General features: G+C 41.3%; 1 protein-coding gene across 12 annotated transcripts in view; it reads right to left on the bottom strand.

The window, feature by feature from the left end:
• The window catches only part of MBNL2 (muscleblind like splicing regulator 2), a 158,144-nt gene that overhangs the window by 31,474 nt on the left and 101,248 nt on the right, over positions 1 to 25,422 (bottom strand). For 6 of the 12 annotated variants that reach the window (XM_036493444.2, XM_004577390.3, XM_036493446.2 and 3 more), the window contains 5 exons: positions 20,322 to 20,486; positions 12,018 to 12,218; positions 8,860 to 9,123; positions 2,529 to 2,582; positions 1,756 to 1,909 (listed from right to left, as the gene is read on the bottom strand). In XM_036493444.2, coding sequence (XP_036349337.1) covers positions 1,756 to 1,909; positions 2,529 to 2,582; positions 8,860 to 9,123; positions 12,018 to 12,218; positions 20,322 to 20,486 — 838 coding nt within the window. The remainder of the gene's footprint in view (positions 1 to 1,755; positions 1,910 to 2,528; positions 2,583 to 8,859; positions 9,124 to 12,017; positions 12,219 to 20,321; positions 20,487 to 25,422) is intronic. The other 6 variants (XM_004577392.3, XM_036493451.2, XM_058670525.1 and 3 more) reach the window with 1 other exon arrangement.

The following is a 25,422-nucleotide window of genomic DNA, read 5'->3' on the forward strand; positions in this document are numbered from 1 at the left end:
TCAATGACTTAACAGATATGTCATTATTGGATGGGAATGGTAAATATGCATTTAGAGGGTTTTGGAACTTCTTTGCTAGGCTAGTAATGAAACTTTAGTAGGTTTTCCCAGGAGATGTTAATGATATTATCACCATTCTTCAGAAATGAACAGTTCTTTTGATGTGATTCCCTTCAGTAGTTCTTTCTAAAGTTTTTTTTTTTTCCTGTCTTAAGGTCAACAAGTCTAACAGACATTTAGAGAAAGCACATGGACCATGAGGTGAATCTACCTTCTAGAAATTAACTCACAACATGTTATTTCAAGTGACTTACAACCAAACATTGGTATGCTACAATGGCCTTGGAATGTCACTCAGGTTGTAGTAGCGCAAGAGTGAAGTCCTAAAACGCAGTGCATTCGATTTCTCTACAGAACCGTGAGGTGTTGTGATAGGTGCAGAGCTCAAATAAGAAAACTAAACACTGAGAGTCATTTTGTTTACATCATTGATGCCTTTTTTACTAGATATTGTTGTTCACAAGTTACTAAGGCAATTCAAAATATAGATTTTATACAAAGAATGTCACATAAATATGTAATTAGCTCCCTGAGAGATCAACTTTTGATATGCTGTAAGATTTAAGGAAATGGTTCGTGAACTGGAAAAGTCCAATCATCCCGCTTAGGTTCAAGAAATTCTTTTGATGTAATTTTTCTTCATCTCCATTTGCCTTCAATTCATTTACCATGGGATGAAGAGTCATGATTGAGAAACAAAAAATCCATTAGTGGTCTTCCCCAAAGCAACTGCTTCTAAAACACACTGCAAGGTGAACACTACAGTCAGTTTATGGTGGTCGTGTTTGTGTGTGGGCTGTAGAGGTAAAATCAAGAGAGCTGGATGCACTATGTTTTCATTTGGTTTTCATCTTACTTCTACTTTCACAAAGTGCAAGGTTTTCTAACATTTTAAAACTCGGTGGAATACATATATAGAGGTTGGGTAACGCGCAAGGCTATGTAAGTGGAACTGGGCGTAGGGAAGCAGGCTCAACAGCTTTCCCTCACCAGCTGTGCTGCCTTGGAAAGGCACTTCTCATTGAGGGGGCCTCAGTTTTCTCATCTGTAAAACAATTAGCTGCATGAGGAGATCACCAAGAATCCTCTAAAGACTGATTCTTGCAGCTGATCTCCTGGTGGGCTGGGTTAATGGCCCGAGCGCGCCTAACAGGGTCAGGCTTAGACCCCCGAGGAGAAGAACTCTGCATACTTGTCCACCAGGGGAAAGTTGAGAATGATGGAGAAAGAGATAGAATGGACATATAAACATGAGTAGAGGATTTCTTTAATTTGTATAGTCTCATTTTAGTGCTCTGAATAGAAATAGGAACAAAAGGTTAGTATTGGCTGGAATTTCAAGATCATTCAGAGTTAACGAGAAATTTCCATTGTGACACAGAAGATGTCTTATGTACATCAACAGTTTCAGAGATCTTGTGTAAACACAGGAAACCAAATACCTTGACTGTTCTGCTGCTCACGGATTCCATCTGTCACTTTAACTGTCAAATATTTGGCTTTAGAATCCTCACGGTCCTCGGCTACCGTTTAAAGAAAGGTCAAGGTTTCTAGATAGCTAGCCTTGTGATTAATTTCAGGCTGTATTATACCTTTCCATGTGAGCCAGGTGCCACCAAACAGCTGAAAGGAATGAGAGGGAAGCACATGACCCAAAGGACACAAGACACAGACATGGACAGTCAAGGCACGCACCTGTTGGAATGAACGCCGTGTGCTGCTGCAGCTGTGCGCTGGTCAGAGCCTGCTGGTAGTGCAAGACACTGGGATTAAAGACCGTGCTGGCACCGTTGCTTTTTTCAAGTGCTTGTCTCTTTGGTAAAGGATGAAGAGCACCGGGGGGAAAGGCCTAGAAAGGAAGAATTCGATACGATATGTCTAAACTTGAAGCAAACACAAGTTCCGTGTCCACAGAGATCATCAATTGCAAACATTCTTTTTGTTTGTTTGCCTGTTTTTAATGACAGCTAAGGAGATGCCTCTGCCATGCACAATGTCGAATGAGTGAGAATTTGTTATTGAGAGCAGAAGCATGATTTCTGTAACCCAAAAACAGTAGCATCTCAACTAAGGAAAAGAACAACTACCAGGCAAAACAACAACAACAAAACGGCTTGAGCTTGCAAAAGGAGTTCAACTATTCTAAGGGAGGAGAGAAGCATTTTGTTATTATCAATACCTATTCTTTCCTTTAAATGGCAATTCCTTGAATTTAAAGGTTAATAAGAATTATAAAGTGCCAAGTAATTTAAATTTGCTTCACTCTTTTGGAAAAGGTATTAAAATTTGTAAGGATTAATTTATTTCACAGATTACATATGAAAATGAGATGGCTAAACACCTTATTGGACTTTTTCCCATAAATTAATAATAATGATTGGCTGCAACCAATATTTTACAAATAATACAAATCTCAGATGGTTCTCTGAAAAGCTACATGCAAAGCGAAAGGTGAAAGGTCAAAGTACCAGGTCTACAGTTGCTTCGAGAGGTCGCTTCATTGCTTTGGCAGTCGACTGAGTCTTTTAATAACAGGCAGCGAGCACATGATGGCAGTGGGCCAATGGGATTCAAGCGAATTAACATACAGGTAAACAGCAAGCAGAGGTGCATCATGGGAACGGCATTGCATTGTGGATAGGTGAGAAGGAAAAAAATATTCTGAATGCAATATACAACGTACAAAACACTAGGCATGCACAACAACAAAAATGTTCTCTAAAGAAATGAATATTACACCTTAAATTAGTATTGAAGCAAAAATGCATCTACCATACCTTAGTTAAAAGCATATAAGAGAGTAAAATATAGATGTTTGAAATTCAGGAAAGTTAATTAAAAACAGCAGCTTGCATACACACCATAAGCATTTTTTATATTGCTTCAGAAAAAAAATGAAAAAAAAATAAAAACTTCTCAGGGTCATCGGTTTGAAGAATTTCTGATAAGTTAGTTTCCAAATATAAAATAATGAATGCCTCAAGTAAGCATATAAGTTGAAATTTTTCATTGGAATATTTTAAAATTTAGATCTAGCCTAACAAAATGAAGGGGCAAACTGAGACAAAAAAAATTCAGGCAAAAAAAATATTCAAACACAAGATTTCTTAGGCAATATTGTTTGGGTTTGGATCTTTATTTTTTGTCTGAATCATGGATAATTGTCTCAATTCTTTTCTTCACTCTGCTAGTGTCTTTCAATGAGTATTATGGTTCTGAACTTGATCTGTTTTGAATTTAGATTCTGAGTTTCCAAGATTCTCTTGGATTCCACGATCCTGTTTCTGATGACTAACTTATCATCCATTCTGTTTCTACTTCATCTGAAGCTATAGTTTATTTCAAACAACTTACCAGATTATGCTAAGAAAATACCTTTCTAAAGGTATTTATTGTTTTCAATATCAAAATATTGTATTTGGTAATTTTATTTATACTGTTAGCTACAATCAGTGACCAACCCAGCAACTAGGAATTGGGACTCTTGGTTAAAACAAGTTACAGCAGCTAAAAATAGCAAACAGCTAAAAAGAGTAAAGAGTTGCTTGAACGAGTAGAAATAAAATAATATCTTTAACTTGTAACTATGCATTGGGGAAGATCGTTTCCTTTAAACAGCTTAAATAATAACAGATGTGGATTGATTTAGAGCACAATGAAAAATTTTCCTGTTTCTTTTAAATTATTGGGAAAAACCCTAAAATATTGATGGAAATCTATGAAAATAAAGAAATTTGAAAGAATAGCTTTAATGCAAATAAAAAATGAAATACCCCTTTTCTATGTTTAGCACAATAGATAAATCCCTCAGGTTTGCTGAAACCATAGAAATGCTATATTCTAAGCTTTTGAGGTAGAGCTATGATATTTGACATAAACTAGGATATTACTAAATTCTCAAAATGTGAAATAATTATATTTTTTCTTGGCAAACAAAGAGTGCTCATGCCCTGACGAGTCAGGTCAAGGAGCTGGATCAGGAGCGGTAGGGTTGGGACAGAGAGGGAGGGAGATTAGAAACCAAGAAGCAAAGAACTCAAGCAGAAAAGCATTTAGCTGGCTAAGGGAAAGGGAAGTGTTTAGGGATGTCGTTTTTATAGAGGCCATCAAATAACATGAAACCGATTTTATCAAATTAGAATTGTGAATATTTAAAAAAAACCAACCCAATGACCTCTACAGTAAGCAATCCTTACTACACTGAATATACTTTTCTCAAATATAAACCAACGTCATGTAACGTCCACGTTGTTTTGTTTAAAATCTTTCAACCTGCAGTTTCCTGATAAGTGTTGCTGGGTTCTGTCTAGTCTGGAAGCTTAAGCTAAGAAAGGCTACAGAGCCTGTTGTGATCACATGAGAACTAAGCTGGATGGTTCAACTGAAGATCACCTGGCCTCAGCCTTTTGCACTCTGTTTTTCCTTTCGTTTTCCTTGTCCTTAAGTCTCTGCAGGATCATGCTACTCCTGGGAAGATGCTGGCTATACGGGCGACTCGTCTCCAAAGGCCAGTGTCGCTGAAAAACAATTTGATGTAACAAAGCATCATTTAATGGAGACTGAGTAGAATAAGAAATGCTAGTGGTTTCTCCTTTAAGAAATGCCCTGGAAGACTAATGTTCTCTCTCTCTTTTTCTTTTTTTAGTTTGGAATTTATTCTGTTATGTAACTTGTAAAAATCTAAGAATGTAAGGAAACTGACAAATTTATAGTGAGTGAAATAGTGATTATATGCCTGTCTTTCACACTCTTTTTTGTAATAGATGAAAATACCCTCTTTCCATGTAAATACTGAGATGTTGGGCCTTAGGACACACATGGCTGCATCTTATACCTATACACTGAGAAGCACATGTGTAGGGTATTTTAAAGAATCATGTGACTAAATAATAATGCTTAAAAAACAGCTTTGGGGCACACAGATTTTTCTGTTTTAGATGAAAATGTTTGATGGATGATGTATGTTTAGCTGTGTTGAAAGATCTTCATGCTAAGAACAGACGATAGAAATCGCCAAGTGTTTCTAACAGCTCCCATAAGCACCAATGCAAAGAAAGTGCCTTTTAAAAAATGAGCCACTACAATGTGCTGGACTCTTGGCGTCCATTTTTGCTGGCCCTGTTCTTCCTGGACACATTACTTCGTGGTGTAATTGAATGGATGAATAGCTGGAAGCCTTACATACATCCAGGGTTTTCCTTTTCTGGGTGAGGAAATAACTCTAGAATATGTCAAGGCATTTAAACCAAGAGTCCATGCCAAGGCTTTGCAGGAAACACCAACTCCATCGGGCCAGAAGACCCACAGCTGACACTTTAACATAGAAGAAAGGGATGTGGGCGACCAGGATGGAATGCAAACTTCCAGGTACGTCGTTTCTTAAAGAAACGAAACTGATCTAGATGATGGAACACTGTTCCATTTTTCTGTGCATTCTCCTATTTTGGTCCAAGGGAATGAAAATTGCTTGCATGAAAGTTCAAACAGCCCAGGGACGCTGTGTCTGGCTGCTACATTTGAACAATTCTATAGAACATTTTTAGATACTAAGAGGAAATATGAAAAACTAATTTTCTGCAAGAAGTAAACTTCCATTTTTCTAAAGTTAAAACCTTAAATTCTTATTTTTTAAGATCCAATTAAAGTAAAGAAGGAATTCACAGGTCATCCATGAAAATAAAAACTGTACTACAGAAGTACACTTGGTTCAGATGTGAGAACCAGCTGAATGGACTATTAATCTCCTCCAGCTGCAATGGTCTTTACCATTGTGCCTTTTGCTTAAGGAGAAAATAGCTATTCTTCAATGTACCGTGTAGTCTCACCATTAGAATAAGGATGCTTTGACTTCATCCAAACACACCTTGACTGGTTTCAAGTGAGCCTCTCACTGCAACTAAAAAAACATGACAGTTTCAGTAATTTTCCTATCATTGTCAGAAAGACACTGGCTTTTGTTCTGGAAGTATTTCCTTGAGGTTGTCTTTAAGACACTGCAAAATCGTGTGACTTAGCAGAACTCCACATCGGGCATGGTATATAATCCAGAAGCTGTTGTAACTAACTGTCCTGGCGTCTGCTGCAATAACCTTGGAGCTTCTTCGTGAATACAATGTGAAACGAGGGGGCAGGGCCCACACAGGACCACAGCTCTGCAGGATGACCTGTTGGCATAACTGGCCACCTGGTCAGCTTGGGTCATCTCCCCCTGACACAGCCGAGCTGCAGTGTCCCCTTAGTGATCTAAGCATGGGCTAACTGAAGACGTGAAACAGGCAGCTACTATCAGGGCTCAGCACTTGAGGTCACTCTTGGTACTCTGGTGTCTGACACACGGGAACTAGCCGTGTGCATAGTGTTGGAATCTCATCCCAGCCTGGGGAACTCACAGCTTCCCGTCACTCTGACCACAGGCCCAGTCACCACAGCGACTGCTCATTGCCTTCTTCCCCCTCACTGGTTACAGCGAATGTAGAAGATGCTTTTTTTTTCTTGTCAGAAGGTGTTAAGAATATGTGACAACATATGTCCAAAGCATGGTCTGTGTCATGTAGAGAGGACACACCTGAGACATGGGGAAGAGAAAGGAGACAGACTTCACTGGTCTCCAAGTTCCTGGACCCAGGCATTTCTGAGCCCCGTCTACCTCTCCCCTCCTTGGCAAGCACCACGAACCTTTCCCTTTAATCTACTTCACCTCGTTGGACTCTCGACTTCTGTGGAGTTCTCCTGAATATGAGGTTTTGAGTCATAATATGAATTCTACAGAAAAAATGCATTCCTATTGCTCAGCAGTCAACGCACTGTTCAGCCTGAGTTGAGCTGGCCTAAAAGTAATCTCACTCCTCAGAGGATGACTCTTGACCAAGGAGGTGTCCAGATGGATCCCACACCCGTGAGAGGAACACGGGATGGCACTCACTCTTTATAGGAATCCATTTTCATCAGCACTAACTTGTGTCACTCCTCTCACTTCCTTCTTCTACCTACTCCCAGTGAGATTGGATTTATTTTTCTGACCCTCTTGTGTGGATACAAACATGCTGACATGGGTGGAAATCCACCCGCTCACAAAAATCAGTGCTGTGTCCAATGGCATAAGGATGGGAAGGGCAAGGGCAGGAAAGGCATTACAAGAACACTAAAGATCTCTGAGGAAAAAAACAACAGTGAGATGGACAAAAGACCCGATCTCAAACTGCTTGGAGATAAGCTTGAATTAGAAAGCTCTCTCTGACCACAGATTCCAGGCAGGCTCTGTACCTGTTTCATTACAAGCCAGTGCTTTTATACATGCTTGTGAGAAGAAGTTTGAGCAACCATGAACTTGCTGATGTGTCAGCCACTGTTGTATTTCAACCAGCATTCCCCGTAGGAGATGGTAGGCACCAGAACAATGTTGTTAAGCAATGACTTCCATCCCAGGCTATAGTGTGTCCTTCGCAAGGGAAGCGTGGCCACCTGTGTCTCCTTCCCAGCCTTCTGGATCCCCTGTGAACTTCCATCCTGTCACTGAGGAGTGCTGTTCCTTCTCGTCCAACTCCAAGTTCCTTGAGGACAAGAAAACTAGCCTAAGGCATGTCTCCTACTCAGCAAGTGCCCAATACATGGCAAGTTTCATTCAATGATTTGAGCGAATGAATCCGCCATGTCCATCATGGATTAAAATAGACTTGTGAAAAGTCAGATGTCCCATCAAAACAGGGTGGTTCTCAAACTTTGCTGTACATGGAAAAAAATGTTGAATACCGGGATCTAGGATATACTCAGGCCAATTAAGGAAACGTGAGGTGAAGGAATTCATCCTGTGAGACCCTCTAGACACCTAAGCCCTCCTCAATGAAACCTCCCAAAGTGTGTCTGAATTCAGGAAGCGGAGTCCTCGGGTGGTGCTTCTGGAATGTTGATGCGCACCCAAAACACCTAAGTGTGTCCTGAAGTTCAAATTTCGATTCCAAAGCTGGGAAGGGAGGCCAAGTTCCTGGAGGCTTCAGGGGCTCCTGGGTGAAGACGGCGGTGGTGCTTGTGGTACCCCCAGGGGCAGTTTGACTCCCTGAGCATCTGGAACTGTAATGGGATCCCAGGTGGTGGTAACCAGCTGGCTGCTGCTCTCCAAGGGCAGCCGGTGATTAAGGGAGGAAAGCCCGGCTCCAGGCCTTTTTTTCTTCCCCTTTGGAACCAGCCAGTGTACCTCTATTTTCACATTTCATTTAGTGCCCTTCTGCACAAAATGTCACTGGAAGGGGAGAGTGGAGTTGGACAAAACTGCCCTTCAGACAAGTATGAGCAGCAGGGAAAGGAAGCCAGCAGCGCGCTGTCACTTGTTGCTAGGCAGCCCGAGTCTCCACTCTGCTTCCCCACCCCTGCTGTGAGAAGCCTGCTGCTATCTGTTGGTCAGTTGTGGCTCTGCAGCTTTCCTTTTGACTCTGGGAAGCTATCCTGTCTGTCTGCTTGTTCATTACAACGCCCCGGACCCCTCTCTCGCTAAGACCAGCCCGTGCAGTCTCCTAGCATTTAGCGGAAGGGGTGGGCAGTACTCGGAACCTGTTGGCTTCCCTGCACCGGCCTGAGGGATTTATCTATTGTGCTGAAGAAGGGAAGGAAGGGGGAGGGGGGAGGAGGGTGGAAACAAAACAAAAGGGAAAAACAACAACAAAACTTAGGCAGCGGAGCAGCAGGAATAGCAGCCTTCCACGGTTACGGTTCCCAATTGCTTCGAGGAGCATCTACGTCCTAGCCCTAGAAGCAGCCGGCTCCTGGCAGAGGGTGCAAAGGCGCACAGGTCGCCACCGCACTTACCATGACTGTGGCCGCGGCCGCGGCTGCCTGGGCGGCCACCGCGGCTTGGTTCGCTTGGTGCTGCGCCGCTTTGATTTTGGCCTGCAAGTGTGCAGGAGGGTGAAAATACTTGCATTTCTCCCTCATGCAACGCCCCTTTATGTAATCCATACAAACGGTTACGGTGTTGTCGTTTGTGTCGATCATGGTGCTGTCTGCGGGGTGTGCAAAGCGGCAGTCGGTCTCTCCGCGGGCACAGTTCCCTCGTTGGAACTCCCTGCAGACCTGAGACGGGGAAGAAGAGGGGGCGATGCGGAGGAAAGCCCCAGGCCCGCGAGCTCCCTGGCCGCCCAGGGCACTCACCGAAGCTGAGGCAAGGAGGCAGCACCACAGGGTCACTGACAATCTAGGGCTAAGGACCCAGAACCCAAGGAAACCGAATCTCCCACACTTGTTAGCCGTCCGTATTGCCCCCCTCCCTTGTTCCTGTGAAAATCTGTAATGAGGAAATAAGCGGAAATCTGCAGTGTGGCTCATATCAAGACAGATCAACAACGTCTCCATTGTCCGTGGGTGACACAGTGCTTGCTTTGTCTGTCTGCTATCCTGACAACTCGGGACATTGTGCATGCGTGTGCACACCGATGCCCATGTGAGAGGGGAGAGTCACCCCGGACTATGCCACCAGGCCACAGCTGTACAACCCCAAAAAGAACCCGGAGGAAATGACAAACTTGCTCCTTCCCCGTCCGAGCACGGGAACGAAGCCAAGTAGCTGTGCACACCCTGCCTCTTCCCTTCCCCCTGCTCTCATCATCATAAACAGAACTACATTACGTAAGAGGTAAAAACCTTCATTTTATAAAGATTTATGTATTTGAAAGTCAGGGTTACAGAGAGAGGGGGAAAGACAGACATCTTCCATGCATTGGTTCACTCCCCACATGGCCACAAGGAAGCCAGGAGCTCCATCTAGATATGCCACATCAGTGGCAGGGGCCCAAGCACATGGACCATCCTCCTCTGCTTTCCCAGGCCATTAGCAGGGTACCAAATCAGGAGAGGAAGAACCAGGACCAAACTGGCGCCCATTCGGGCTGCCAGCCTTACAGCTGGCAGTTACGCTGCAAGCTGGGCTCCACTGTTTTATTTTTGACAGTACAGGAATAAAACACATAGAAGAGGGAGACAAATGTGGAAAGAGATACAGAAAGATAAATGGAGGGAAGTAGAATAGAGATGAAAGTACTGATTTCCTTTTTATTCTTTATTCTTGTATTATCTAAAAAAAAAAAAACCAACTAGAATTCCCCATCTAGTAGCACAAGTGTTTCCTATTATCAGTAGAGCTTTTGAAAACATTTGAAGAGTATTGTTAATTTTTCCCTGAACATAGGCAACATGAATCATGTGAACAGCATGTGTATAGTGCTTTTATGTTTTCCCCTGCTTATTAACATCATTATTTGGAAAAAACTTTCTATTAGAACTGTAGATTCCTTCCTTGGGGACCTCCAGTTCCAAAGTCATTACGTGTACTTGGTGGTTCACACTATGATCATTGGAGAAGTTGTATGACAGGCCATGGGCATAGAATTCAAATCTGTGAATTCCTTGTGTAACACTGGCTTGCTGACCAGCGGGCAGCCGGGCTGAAGGTTAGATAGGACACATTGTAAGTCTCTGTTGTTTCCTTGCCTCCTCTTCTGGCCCTTAGCCAGCAGCTGATCTGTGCAGAAAAGGCACAACACGCAAAATCACCCAGATTCTGAGCAAGTCTCACTCTCTGCCTGGGATGAGTGTTCTGTGACAGCATCACAGGCCAGCAGGCCAGTCATCAGGCCTTGACCCAGGGGCTCTGTGCAGCCTGGTTCCTAGCTGGTTGAAAAGAACCTGAGGCTCTTCTGCTATAGTTGTTATGAATCACTTTTATATATGTCTTGTCTACCAGCCCTTTGGGGAAGGACTGTTTGTTCCTAACTCCACTGATTTAATTTGTTTTCCACAACGCAGTGACATCCTGAGCACTAAAGCTCCTTGCGTCCAGCAGGTGGAGCCCCAGACACTTTCCCAGTCCAGTGTCGGGCTATCCAACATAAACAGGGAGAGGCCTGATCTTTCTCCTCAGGAATGACTGGAGTTCACAGTCGAGAGCTGTTTGCAATTTGAACTTGGGAATTCTCAAACATTCACAGGATTATTGAACAACAAAATTTCATTTCCCTCAAAGCTTACTGGGCCAATATTTAAATGAATGCAAACTGAAAGAACATTCTCCAGCAATACAATATAAAACACAGTGTGTATCCTAACAAATCGACAATTGAAATAAAGAGCTCTTTTACGAATCCATCAAAATCTTTATATCACCTTATGAAATTCTCTATTAAATATCTTAAAGATACAGAAGTCATCAAGAGGTGAATTTTCTGGTTTTGGTTAAAGAGAAATTTGAACCAAAAAACATAAGGGGTTGGCTAGATTCATAGTTTCAGAATTGCTTTATAAATATATTAATTTGTTTTCTTGAATTTTTACAACACTTGAATTTAACTTTAAAGAAAACATCTCAGTAACTAAGTTTATGCAGTCACGGATTGACTCCCTATCTATCTGAAACACAGTCGAGGCTGGTATTCTGAAGCAAACCAGAGCAGGCAGTTTTTAAACACTGGTATCTGAGTACACCCACAGATAAGCAATTAGAGTCACACCACCTGCTCGCAGCCTCTACCTTTGTCCCACATGTCCTCCTGTCGTCCCTCCCCCGACTGCTGGGTTCCTGATCTGTGCATTTATTTTCCAGGATCCAGCCAGGGCTAATGCCTGCCTGGCTCAGCAGGAAGTCTTCAGGACATGGAACCATCTCTACAGTCTGCACCAGGATTCATTCCATACTGTCTGGGTTGTTGAATATTTGGCTTTTAAATACATATTCCAAAAAGTTAGTGTTTGTTTACATTAAAAATATTCTTTTCCCATGGGCTACTTTTCTTCATAGTTGGCTTTAATTCTCTTAGCTCAGAAGCATGAGCACATGAGCTCTGGAGGAGGATATGTAATATGTGCACGTGTGTGTCTGAGCATGTGTTCAGGATGAATTAACACCTCGTAGGCATTCACTCAGAAGTACACTTTGCCCAGAAATACCTCTCAAAACACAAAGAGAATTGAAGTACCTCCAGTTTGTCAGTCCTGAGAAGTTTCTGAGTTGCAGTTGATCCCGGAACAGTGACGGGTGGACTTCCGGGAACAATAACAGGTGTGGTGGGTAGAATTTCCGTTGGGACTAACCCAACTCCAGGGGTTACAGGTGCTAGGTAAGGAGCAAAGCTAATAGCCGTGTTTGTCCCTATTGCGGGACCTACAGGAAAAGTGGGCTGTGAAGGAAGACAACATAAGAAAAAGATTTCTTTAGAATAAAACGCTTAAAAATCACTAGCAAATGTCATTTGAGAAAAATTTATTCATCATTGACCACACTCATTTGTTAGCTACAAAAATCATTGCTGAACCATGAAACTTTGTCAAACTTTCCATTTTTGTTTTCTTAAAATTAAAATCCATATAGATGCTTTCTTCCTAAAACCACACAAAACATAGGAGACCATCACAATAATCTAATCATGAGGAACAGAAAATAATAATTTCCACTCTAATTACTCATCATTCCACATGACTGAATGTGATAGGATTGAGGTAGTAAAACCCATGGAATGCTGTCTGATAATCTTTGATTTTTCTTTTGTGTCACTGAAAGGGTGATAAACAAAGAAATCTGATGATGATACCCTAATTTTCAGATTGATCAAGTTTAGACATTCAAGACATGATGTTTACTTGGGATTTTACTTCGCTCTGACATGCCGGTATGTGTTCGTGCTACATCATCAACAGGCATATTCCGCCAAATCCACAAAGCTATATGCAGGCTTTGCTATAGGCCCTTTAGTTCTGTTTTGTTTTGTTTTGTTTTGTTTCATTTTCCCTCAAGTTTCTGAAAGGCAGGATAGATGGCTTACACGCCTCAAATGACCAGTTTCTCAAAGAGCCATTAGAAGTTGGTTTTGTTTCTTAGGTCACAGAATTAAAGCCAGAGCATCCAGTACTTCAAAAACCGTGTTCTTTATCACTTCGTTCATCGTCTGAGAGATTAGTGGGATGATTGTTTTTAAGAGATCATTTAAAATATGTAAAACAAATCATGTAAACAATGGAGAACAGCAAACCTTGCTTCACCCTGAATGGGCCATTTTTTCTTTAAAAAAATATTAAAGATTTCTCTTAGAATATATATATTTTTGTTTTTACTAGATTGGATTGGAACGGTTCTTGTTTGCTTGGTCGCTTGGCTTTTACTTACAGACTTTTTTTCCCCCCAGGGCAAGGCTCCAGATACTTGAAATCACAGGTTCATGCAATTTTGCAACACTGAAATAAGCTGTTGATTGTGTCATGCCGTTTTTCTATTTTTACACTGGGCATAAGATTCTTGTTGTCTATTTATGATTCTGAATGAATTGTTTAACATATGGGAAAAATAAAATCTATGTTTAGCGAACACATTTTTTTTTTTTTTAGTTTGAGGCAATAAGAGAAAAAAAAACCATAAATGGTTATGTTAGAAAACAGTAAATTATTGATAGTTTGTGTAGGAGGTCTCAAAGTGACTGGAAAGCCCTTATTGAAGCGGCTGGGACTAAAAAGGTGATTCTACCAGCTGAGAGGGCTGCTGCCTCAAAACTCCCACGGGAAGCTCTCAATCTTTCTGGCTCACACACGAAATTCGCTTTGGAAGGAAGTTGCAACATGAGGGTGCAACATGCGAGATAGACGGCAGAACTTTTTTCTTCCTTGACTTTCTGCACAGTTCCCCACGTGGATGTTACCCATTTGAGTAACAATTATAGAAAACTGCAGAAAGGAACTGTAGTTTTTGTAATCTACCACTCTTGAAAACAAGCCAAGTGACATTAATGGCTTAGGACTCGGTAATATTAGGAACTTTTAAAAAATCAATTCTGAATCATAACACATCACTGTTTTCAGTGGACCAGCTGCACTGGCAATGCCTGCGGGTGGGGTGTGTGCAGATTTTTAAAACAGAAAGAAACTGAGTCCATAGGTCTAGATAAAGACCTTGAGATTTGCTTTGTAAAATATTTACTCAGTGATCTGACCTTGTGGCCAAGCTTAAAGGCCACTGTGGCAGCCGTGCCGTGAAAATGGGTACTATAGAATTGTTCTAATTGTTTAATTTAACCCAGGGACTAATTATAAAAGTCAACTTTTAGAAAAATATAACACTTCCATACACATCCTTTCTTATTTTCTGTAGAAGAAAATTCCCAACCCTGTTTTCCACCCCGATCATCCTTCCCACAGGGTGCCGGGGCCAACATGGTTGTTTGTTCCTTGCCTGTTTATAGAATGTGAAATCTCAAAATTCATTTCCTAAGACCTGTTGGCGTCAACAGATCTACTCCAATCAGATGTGTTTTTAGTGCCAGTGATATGTTACTTGCTCATCGGATTTTGTGATTTCTGCTGCAGTATGTCTTTCCTGATGATAATAGCAATACAACCCACCCAGAGAGGATTATTGAAAACTACAAGGCGCAGCAAGAGCCAAATTCAAATCCAGGGCTTGTCGGTTACAAACCTTCATCCTGAGGAAGAAAGTGACCTCTCCTGACTTTGACTTTCTAATCTGCAGAGATAAAGTCAAGCTCAGAGGTCAGGCTGAATAAGGCGCTGTTTCTCTCTGCTTCTCCACATCGGAGCTCAGCAGCTTTCATTAATAGTGAAAAAAATCAGCAATGACAAAGGTGATGTTTTTTATTTATTTATTTATTTTGCTTTAAAGCACCTAATGTGTTACAATGGGAATTTGATTAGTACAGCAATACAGAAATATCAGCGATCTAAATTTGATTTTATAATTATAAATTATAGCAAATATTTTCTTTTTTTAGAATATGGGTTGGAAAGATAAATACTTCTGTCATGTAATACTGAAATTTAAAAGTTCCTCAGGTCTTACGAAGACAAGTCCAACTAGATACTTTTCTTTTTAAAAATAATTTTTTCGTTGGAGTTGATTGGTTAAAAAAAGTTCTGGTTATCTCCTGAAATGAGCACTTGATATAATTATTAATAACATTGTGGCTAGTAATATCTTGTGTCCATGAAAGATTCTGGCATTTTGGGTTTTACAACTTTTTATTAATAAATAGAACATATTTCATAGGTGCAGTTCTCAGAAGATAACCATACTTTTCCTCTTCAGCTTCCCCCCCTTAATCCTGCTCCTCCTTCCTTCCTTCTTTTTCCTTGCTTTTCATCACTTCAAAACATTCTCTCACATGTTGATTTCCTTTAATATTCTGAAATCCACAGAAGCAAGTGCAGCAGCAGGAATGTTACAAGTTCGCACGTGAAAGCACTTTGGAGCAGAGCTACTCTACAGATAACCCAAATCAGTGTGGGTGTGGCCTGTCCCAAACAGTGCCTATGTTGGAGGGTTGGTATTAAGAGACAGTGGAACCTTTAAGGGGAGGAGCTTAGCATAAAGTAATTAGGTCACTTGGGATGCTGCCTGCAGAACAAATTAGTATAGCTCTTGTGGGACACTAAATCTCCTGAGAGTAGCTGTTATAAAAGAGGGAGAATGGCTGTCTCCCACTCTCTGGGTTTTGCCTCAGTCTGTGCACCCTCCCTCTTCTATTGACTCTCACTTCTACGATGCCATCCTTAATCATCCATACCAGAGATGGGTTGTGCCAGTACCCTTGAACTTTTGGAACTGTGAAGTAAATAAATGCCTACACTAAATAGAGTACTTAGCCTCACTTATTCCATTATAGTAATGGAAAATGGACCAATACAAGCATTATGGACTCCTGGTTCTAAGTCTAGGGCTTTGGCCATTCCTCTACACTCACTAGATTCTGTTGGTATTTTGATACAACAAAAGAGGAACAAATCCTGGGTGTTAGTTGCCTGCATATCTTTCTTTAGAGTGTATAGAGGTTGCTGGCAGAGCTTTAACCTGGACCTTCTCACCATAGGACAGATGAGGCTACTACAGGGCCCTATTGCCTAGGCTAAGTGGTTCTCAGATCTAGGAATCAGATTAAACTGCTGAAGTAGAGTCTAGGCTGATGAGGTGTCTTGGTGCCTGCATTCCATTTTTAGCCAGCAGTTGAGCAAGAGAGGGCAGTGCCACTGAATGATTCTGTTCCTGGAAGCTCACCAGCTCCAGCTTGGAGAATTAGCCCTGCAGTCTCTCCACAAGTGTTGTTGCCAAGATGTCTGAGAAAATCTCCATTTGGTTCCCTCTTCTCTCAGTGCCAACCCAAGGCTAACGTGACTGGAGTAGGAGATCCACTGGAAGTCTTACAGAAAAGTGATTCTAGAATGCTGGTCTTGTTGCTTCCCCTGTATGTCCTTCACTCTACACTGACACATTTCCTCTCCAGTCTTGTTTCCCAGTATGTTACATCACTAGATCCAAGTTCAAAAATGATAAACTTACATTCACACAGCACTCTAAACACACAATGCACAAGACCCCCACACACATAGCACACACAGTTATTTTGTAGTGGTAAGGAAGGAACGATGTTAGGGCACCTGGGGTATTTTACGGCTCTAAAGTTCAACCCAATGTTGTTACCTTCAAACTGAAAATTTAAAGATGACATTTTTTGGGCCTCCTCACTGTACTATCAAAAGCAGTTCTGGAGGGCAGAAGGTTGAATACAAAAACCTATCCCTAAGGATTGGGTTCTTGAGTTCTTCTTTTTCCCCTAGGATTTCAATTTACTTAAAAAAAAAAAATAGAGTGACAGAGGGAGAGATAGAGAACTTCCATCAACTGGTTCACTCCCTAAATGCCTCTGCCATTGAGGGCTGAGCCAGATCTAAGTCAACAGCCAAGAATTGTTTGCCCACTGGTGTGGGAACCAAGCAGGTGACCCATCATCTGCTGCCTTCCAGAACCTGGAATAGGCAGCATGATGGGAAGCAGAACAGCTGTTCTTGACCCAGCACTCTGGTGAGCGATGCAGGTGTCATAAGCCGTGGTTCAGCTTGCTGCCTGATCTTGTTGTGCTTTTAATTCTATCCCACACTGAAGTTACCCACTCTACATCTTATGCTCTGCGTCTCTAGGTATATACAACACATGGGATTTTCATGTTCTGAAAAGGAAGATAAAGAAGAACTACTGTTATATCCTACCAGGAATTAGGGACATAAATACTGCTAGGGGTTAGAAAGCAAAGAGAGGTTCTCATACATAGTGATTTTGAGACAGAGGGTTGAAAGAAGATAAAATTGCTTGAATTTATATCAGTTTCACTAATTTAGTATTTATTGCTATAAACATGGTACCAGAACAGTATGTGCATTTATGAAAGTTTAATGGGAAAGAACAAAACAAACAAAAATTTTATTTATTTGTATGGATAATCAATGAAAGAGGCAAACTCACTGATAGAGACCGCTGGCGGCAGGTTGTAGGCAGAGATGTGCAGTCCCTGACAATGAGATGAAGTTAACATGTGAAGGGAAGTAGGATCTCTCAGCAAGAGCTTTGAGTTACTGCAGAACTGATGCTCTCTTTGTATAAGGGCGTCAATCACCTCACACAAGCCAGGTTTCCTAATTCTCACTTTGGAGATCAAACTTCAACATAGGAATTTCAGGGTACAGAAACATTCATACAACAATGAGGGGGAAAGGTGACTGTTGATAACAATGGAAGATATCGGTAAGAGGAAGGAGAAAGGGAGAGAAAATAGTGTTGATAGTGCTTTACAAAAGTTTAGCCTGGGAGGAAATGTAAAATTGGAGTGGTTGTTGCTACTCTGTTCAGTTGATTGGTCTTTAAGCACTCCCTCTATCTGTTAGCTTATGTGGCTGCTGTTAAAAAATCAACACATTTGTTCATCATTTCATAGTTTCAAAGACTAGAATTCCTTTTTGTTTAAGATTTATTTAGTCTTTTTCATTGGAAAGATAAATTTACAGAGACCTGCTGGTTCACTTCCCAAACGTCCACAATGGCCGGAGCTGAGCTGATCCAAAGCCAGGATCCAGGAGCCTCCTCCAGGTCTGCCATGTGAGTGTAGGGTCTCATGGCTTTCGGCCATCCTCTACTGCCTTCCAAGTACACAAGCAGGGATTTGGATGGTAAGTGAAGCAGGCAGGATATGAATGGGGCCAACCTGGGACTTCAGCACTAACTTGAGGATTCAGCCATTGAGCCATTGCACAACGCCTAAGATCAGAATTCCTACATCAGTCTCACTAGGCCAAACCAACTTGTTGGCAAGACCTATTCCTTCCTGAGACTGTAGGGGAGAATCCATTTCTCATTTGTCCCATTTTCTGGTAGCTGTTGGCATCTTTGACCAGTGGTCACATCACTCCGATATCTGCCTCTGTAGTCACTGTGTTTCTCCTCTTCCGTCTGTGCCAATTCTTTCTCTTCTTTCTTCTTACAAAGACTCTTGTGTAATCTAAGAAGAATCCTTCCATCCAAAGATTCTTAACCCTATCTTCAAAGACCTTATATCCATACAAGGTGACATAGATTCTAGGCCCCTCTCAGGGCCAGTGTTCAGCTGACCATCCTGCATGAGGCTACTAATTCATTTCTGAGACCCTTAAGTGACTTGTTTGTACAGTTACTGATTTCTAAACTTGTCACATTATTTAGTGTTTTTTGTGCTTTAAACATGTCTATTACAATATTTAAATGCAGTATTCTCTCTTTTTTCTACAGAGACCATAGTGATTATTAACCTTTAACTAACATTTTAGACAATACCCAGTTCCAAAATAATTCAACTAATAGTTAACAATAGGAATGTAATTTCCTTGCTAATACTGCCATCATTGAGTGCCAGGGTCAGACCTATCTCTTCTGAATAAATAGGAAGTGTATGATTCAAATGAATGAGACATACGATCCAGCGTTGACCTGGCTCTAAATTTATTGTCATAGACATTACTGAATATGTATAACTAAATTATCTTAGTAGTTAGATAATTTAATGAAATAATTTATGTGTGTGCATCAATAAAAAGAACTATAAATTATACATGTGTATAGCTTTAAATAAGGTCATTGAAATGCCTATTTTTGGAATTGCATGTGCTCAGAACTCTTGCCTATGCTCAGTCTTTACATCTAGCCTAGCTTCTGTTGAGCCTGTCAGATAACACTGATTTGGTTAATACCTCCTCCAGGCTGCCTTTTCTCATCTAAGCTCATCACAGTATCATCACTGTAGGTGCCTAAGTTATGTTTTTCCTTTCTATGTGTCTGTCCAGCACTGAAGTACTGAAGAACTCAGTAGTTCTCTTTTTTCCCAACCACCCCCCACCCTCTCCCTCATTTCACAGGAGCACAGTAGGAAAACTTAACTCCCTGGCAGGTGTCCCTTTTAATTTTGGCAGCTTTCAATCACACAGGCTTTGCTTTACAATGAAGATTGATTTTTAAAACAGTTGTCCTTTCCACATATACTTTCTTTAAACATAAGTTTCACCCCATTTTGAAAATTTTGGAATTAGCTTGTTATTAACAAATAATTCACAAATCTAAATGAAGCCCACTAAAGTGAAATACACTCATTTTCCCCCAGGGACTCTTTTCTGAAACAATTTCCAGACTTTTAAAGAGATAGTTTCAAGCACTGAGAAACGATGGAGAAAATATTACACAATACATATTCATGTGCTTCACTCCCCTGGGCACCGAATCTTGGGCTCCTCATCAGGCCTGCCACAACCTCGGCAGACCTGTGGGAGACAGAAGACTGAGTGACTCAGACAGGGCCCCCGGCACGCTGCCACCTCTGATTCCTCCTTATAGGGTTGCTGTCAGCTCTCTGTCTGTTTTCGGTCTGGGCTAACTCTTACTCATCCTGCAGAATGAGTTGCAGATTGCAGAAAGCACCCTGGCTGAGACGCCCTCGTTCCAGTCTTGACTATACAATTTATGAGCCGTGTGACATTGGGGAAATCATTGAAACTCTCTGGTTCCTCATTTTCCTTGCCCTTAAAAATGACGCCAGTGGACTAAATAAACTAGGTACTGCCTTGCTAAAAATATTGTAGGTTTCACAATCTCTCCAACACCTAGAAAGTCACTCATACTCTAACTGCAAATGTAGAACCATCTATTTCCATTCTAACATGACTCAGGTATGGAATTTACTGATGGAAAAGAGTCAAACTGGCATGGTTTACCCAGAGATTGATTAGAAATTGTCCTGCTTCCGCATGTATTTTTCCATTGAAATAATAATTTCTCAAAGACTTACTTTGCAACAGCTACTGAGCTGCAAAGCTATTTGCTCTAATTATGACCAAAATGACAAAGTAGAGGGAGCTCATGTTAGGTCCCTGTGGCATTGCTCATACCAACCCTTTAATCATCCTCCCATCATTAGGTAAGATGTACTCACCACTGGATGAAGTGGTGTTCCTGGAAACATCAATTGCATCTGCTGGGCAAGCATCGCTGCTGCAGTTTTTTGCTGGATCAAATTGTTTCTCCCATTAATTTCAAGTTGAGTTTTTAAGTGTGTTGGAGGGTGAAGATACTTGCAGTTCTCTCTTGAACAACGGCCCTATAAAATGAACATTTGGGATTTAGCATTGATACAGGTAGCTTGCTATCCCAACATCAACTGTTGCACAACTGCCCCTTACATACAAAGACAAATAGTGTGTGTGTATGTGTGTGTGTGTGTGTACACATGCATGTGTTGGGGAGAAGTGAATCACACCTTATACGATTATTAACATTGTTGGAACTTATTAAGCAGAAGAATTCCCCAATGTTTTTTCTTTCTTCCTCTGATTTTTTTTTAATGGATTCAAACCTTAACAACAGATTGCAAAGGAATGTGACTGCCAGGAGTGAAGAGAAAGTGCCTTCTTATTTGCAAGAGGAAGGACAGTCAGGAACCATGTTTATTTTGACCCATTGAAAGGAGTCTTTCAACTTGCTATACACTGGCTTAAACATGCCTGAGTGATTCCAGAATATGAATTATGTGACAAATTTGTGTAGCAGATACTGTACTTAGAATCTGAAATATTTGTTTCAGGTTAGCTTTTTGATGAACAGGTAATGAAAATGTAGCAGCGAGCATTTCTTAGTTGATAGGTACATAGGTGAAATTCCCAGAGGAAAAGTCAGATGATCATCTGCAACTGATGATGCTGCCACACAAGTGCATTTTGTGTTATAATACGAGACAGTGAGTACTGTTTATAGCTAAAGGAACATTTGGATGCTAAAACTGGCACAATTTTTTTAAATTAAGTGACAGATGTGCATAAAACCAGTCTTGAAGAGTAATTGTATATGGTGGTGTTTATAATTAATCCTCAAGCTTTCAAAACTACCAATTGAGAGAATCATGTTGATGTGTGAATTATACAGTTTCTAGAGAAAGAATAGCAAACTGTGTTAACCACTTTTGAGCATTCTCATTCCCTAAAAAATTAGTCCATTTTCAACCAAGGAAAGAGAATAAGAGTTTGTTTACCAGATACAAAAATAATTTTACAAAGCAAGCATGGTAGATCTGGGGAAATGAGGTTGTTTATAGTCAGCCTAATTCTAAACATCTGGAGTTCTCACTCTGCTCCCCACTAATTTCAGCTGCACTTTTGACAGCCCCAGCTTGCTCTCTGGAGCTTGATCTTCCCCCACTGCTTCAGGAGAAGGTAGACTAGGGCCCTGTGAAATGTTGGGAGTCTGTGTTGGTCACCTGACGGCATCCTGAAGTTCTACTCTCATCAGCATTGGGAGGTGTGTCACCCTCTTCATGGAGGATAGCAAAGTGGGAGCCGAGGATATAAAAAAGAATATGTCCCTGGTTACCAGTGATTACATACCTTTAATAAGAATACAACAAGAGCAGAGTTTCATAGTCCCCAGATCACATCATAGATATTGCATTCAGCAATTTTTAAATAGACATCCTCAGGCAAGCGTTGGAGGAATTTTCCTAAAGAATATAGATAACCTGGGCCCGGCGGCGTGGCCTAGCGGCTAAAGTCCTCGCCTTGAATGCCCCGGGATCCCATATGGGCGCCGGTTCTAATCCCGGCAGCTCCACTTCCCATCCAGCTCCCTGCTTGTGGCCTGGGAAAGCAGTCGAGGACGGCCCAAAGCCTTGGGACCCTGCACCCGCGTGGGAGACCCAGAAGAGGTTCCAGGTTCCCGGCTTTGGATCGGCGCGCACCGGCCCGTTGCGACTCACTTGGGGAGTGAATCATCGGACGGAAGATCTTCCTCTCTGTCTCTCCTCTGTATATATCTGGCTGTAATAAAATGAATAAATCTTTAAAAAAAAGAATATAGATAACCTGGAACAGCGACTGGAGACTACTTTGAATAAAGGCAGTCTGAGACTATGTGTGTCCTCTATCTGCTTCTCTCTGAAAACCAGAGTTGACATAGCCTTAGCCATTGCTTTGTGACTTCCCAGGGTTCCTCTAAACCAATAAGCTTGCTTCAAGCATTCCTTACTTGACTTTTCTTTCTTCTCTCCCTTGATAGTTGCTTCATCTCTCGATTGTTGAAATCCAACTGTCAAGACAGCATTTCCTATGAGCCCACTCCTACATCATAGGCTTGTGACTGCTTCTGGATTGGCTGCCTTTATGTCAGATGCTCAACTACGATCATGACATCTGTGATGAGAGGTGGCCATGGCATCGAAATCATATTTATCATGCATCAGCCAGGGTATAGGATAAGCAGAAAGGCATGTCTGTGTAGAGGATAAGCCACCCCAGGCTTATCTCTGACAACCTCAATCCGAACTCTCTTTAGCTACAAACACAGCGACAGCTGGTGTCCAGAAACACTTATGTGCAGAAGATGCACTTGTAGACTGACAGACGCAAATGTATAGCCAGGTCTAGTGGCAGAATTCCTCAAAATGAGGATGGAAATAAAGAGAGGGTGACACATTTACCAGTTGTATTAAACGTGTTCACTCATGAATGGGCCAGTTTGATTACTAATCTGCTCACATAGTGCATTGTAGCTGCATATACAAACTTGGATGGGAAAATACAATTTTCTAATAAATGCTGTTATCTCTTCATACAGCTGGAACACTTAGGAGCTACATAACCTATTTTCAGCTGATACAACATGGTTTTATGACATCAAATTACTAATTTATTGATGGAGCCTTTACAATTTCATGTCCTTACTCAAACACTTGGGTCAGAATATTATTGATCACCTATGGGCCAACCAATTCACATAGTACATCATATTTTCTGCTACAATAACCATAGTGATTCCTACTTCACCAAGTGGCAAATGGATTTGCAATATTAAAGAACTTCACTCAGATCATTTCCAGACAACAACCTCCTTCATTCATTCATTCATCAAATATTTACCAACATCTCAGTATGTGCCAGGTATTGCTTTCAGAACTAAGCAAAAGTGAACAGAAACAAGACAGGATATCTCTTTTCATAAGACCAGCAATAAATCATAAAGATGGATGACAGCCAAATTATGCCAGAGGTGTCTGTCACCCACTGTGGGAGGTGACCAGTCTGTGGGTCAGAGTCCATCACCCACTGTGGAAGGTGACCAGTCTGTGGGTCAGAGTCCATCACCCACTATGGAAGGTGACCAGTCTGTGGGTCAGTGTCCATCACCCACTATGGAAGGTGACCAGTCTGTGGGTCAGAGTCCGTCACACACTGTGGGAGGTGACCAGTTTCTGGGTCAGTGTCCGTCACCAACTGTGGAAGGTGACCAGTCCATGGGTCAGAGTCCACCACCCACTATGGAAGGTGACCAGTCTGTGGGTCAGTGTCAGACACACACTGTGGAAGGTGACCAGTCTGTGGGTCAGTGTCAGATACACACTGTGGGCGGTGACCAGTCTGTGGGTCAGTGTCCATCACCCACTGTGGGAGGTGTTCTAGAGTAGCATGTTGAGAAGCAGTACGCGAGGACTCTACTTCCGCTATAGCTTCCTGCTGACGCATACCCTGACATTATTGTTTCAACACTTGTGTCCTTGCATCCATGTGGAGGATCCAGGTTGAGTTTCTGTGTCCTGGCTTCAGTCTATCTTCGTCCTAGCTTTTATGGGTATTTGAGGAATCAACCAGTAGCTGGAAGTATACTCTCTCTGTCTTTCAAAAATAATCAAAATAAATGAAAATTCCATCACGTAGATACCTGGCCATAAAAAGGGCTCTGCTGAAGTGACATTAAACTGAGAACTTAAATCATCATTGCTGGGCAAGGGAATGAGTGGTGGCCAGCATATGCGTGTGCACCTCTTGTGCTGTGTGTGTATGCAGATTTAGTGTTTGCTGTGTATGCTGTATGTTTGCTCTGTATATTGCTAGTACACGTTTATGTGGTGCATATGTATGCTGTGTTTTATATGTGCTGTGTGTATATTGTGTATATGATATGTACGTCATATGTATTTAGATTATAGATTATGTATATATAGATTGTGTTTTGTATATATGTGCTCTGTCAATATGCTGTCCATATACATCTGTTTTATGCAAGTTGCAACCTGCATACATACTGTATGAGTATATGGATGTGTGTGGTGTGTATTTGCCTAGGGTGATAAACATTCAGAGATTACCCATTTGGAGACCTGAAAACTGGTTCTTAAGATACAAGTATAGCAGGATGTGAGGCAGGGGTCAGGCCACGAAAACTTCGATGACCCTTTTAAAAAGAATGAACTTCATAGCTGCTGGCAGTTTTCATGCAGGAGAAAAACAAGATCGGATTTATACTTCCACATTTAAATGTTTCTCTGGTTGTTATGTCTTCTATTTCTAATTTCATTGTGATTTTTTGGAGATCGCTTGTTTAAAAACAATGACAGAATTCTGAAGGCATTTCCAATGGCTTTGTGCAATTTATTCTACATCCTAAAGTAATGTCTACGCGAGGAATATTTAGATTATGGAAGATAGTTAGAATCTAGTTAGAATTTCATGCTGAATTAAATTTATTAAAATAAGTAACCATGGAAGATTATAATACAGAATACTCATGTTGATTCCCAATAGGATGAAGATGCTAAACAAGTATAATATGAACTTGGCAGAACACATATAAACACGATCAGAGCTACATAGCCAATAAATTACGTGGCACAGCTTTAGCTAAGAAAAGAATGCCGAATCAGGTTTGTAAGAGAAAGAAAAAAAAAAACATCATTAGCAAATGAGACTTCCTAATTGCTTATTTTAAAAACAAATATATTTTAGAATCTTTTCCTACTATGTTAATTGAAAAAGTCTACTGAAATACGGGAACACAAAGAAAACAGCTTAAATGGGGAGCTTGCTAAGGAATTTCCCAGTAACAACAGGAGCTTTGGCTCACAGGAGTAGCTAACAGGCAGCTCCATCCCATTAGTTTTCCTTGGGGAAGACCATGTAGTTCATATGATCTGAAACTCTGCGAATAGCCCCCTGCTGCATGTAAGTTAGATATCATTTGAGCTGTGTTTGCACAAGCAGAGTTGCTGGCCA

The sequence above is a fragment of the Ochotona princeps genome, chromosome 12 (genome assembly GCF_030435755.1).
Source record: "Ochotona princeps isolate mOchPri1 chromosome 12, mOchPri1.hap1, whole genome shotgun sequence".
In the NCBI taxonomy this organism is placed as follows: Eukaryota; Metazoa; Chordata; class Mammalia; order Lagomorpha; family Ochotonidae; genus Ochotona; species Ochotona princeps.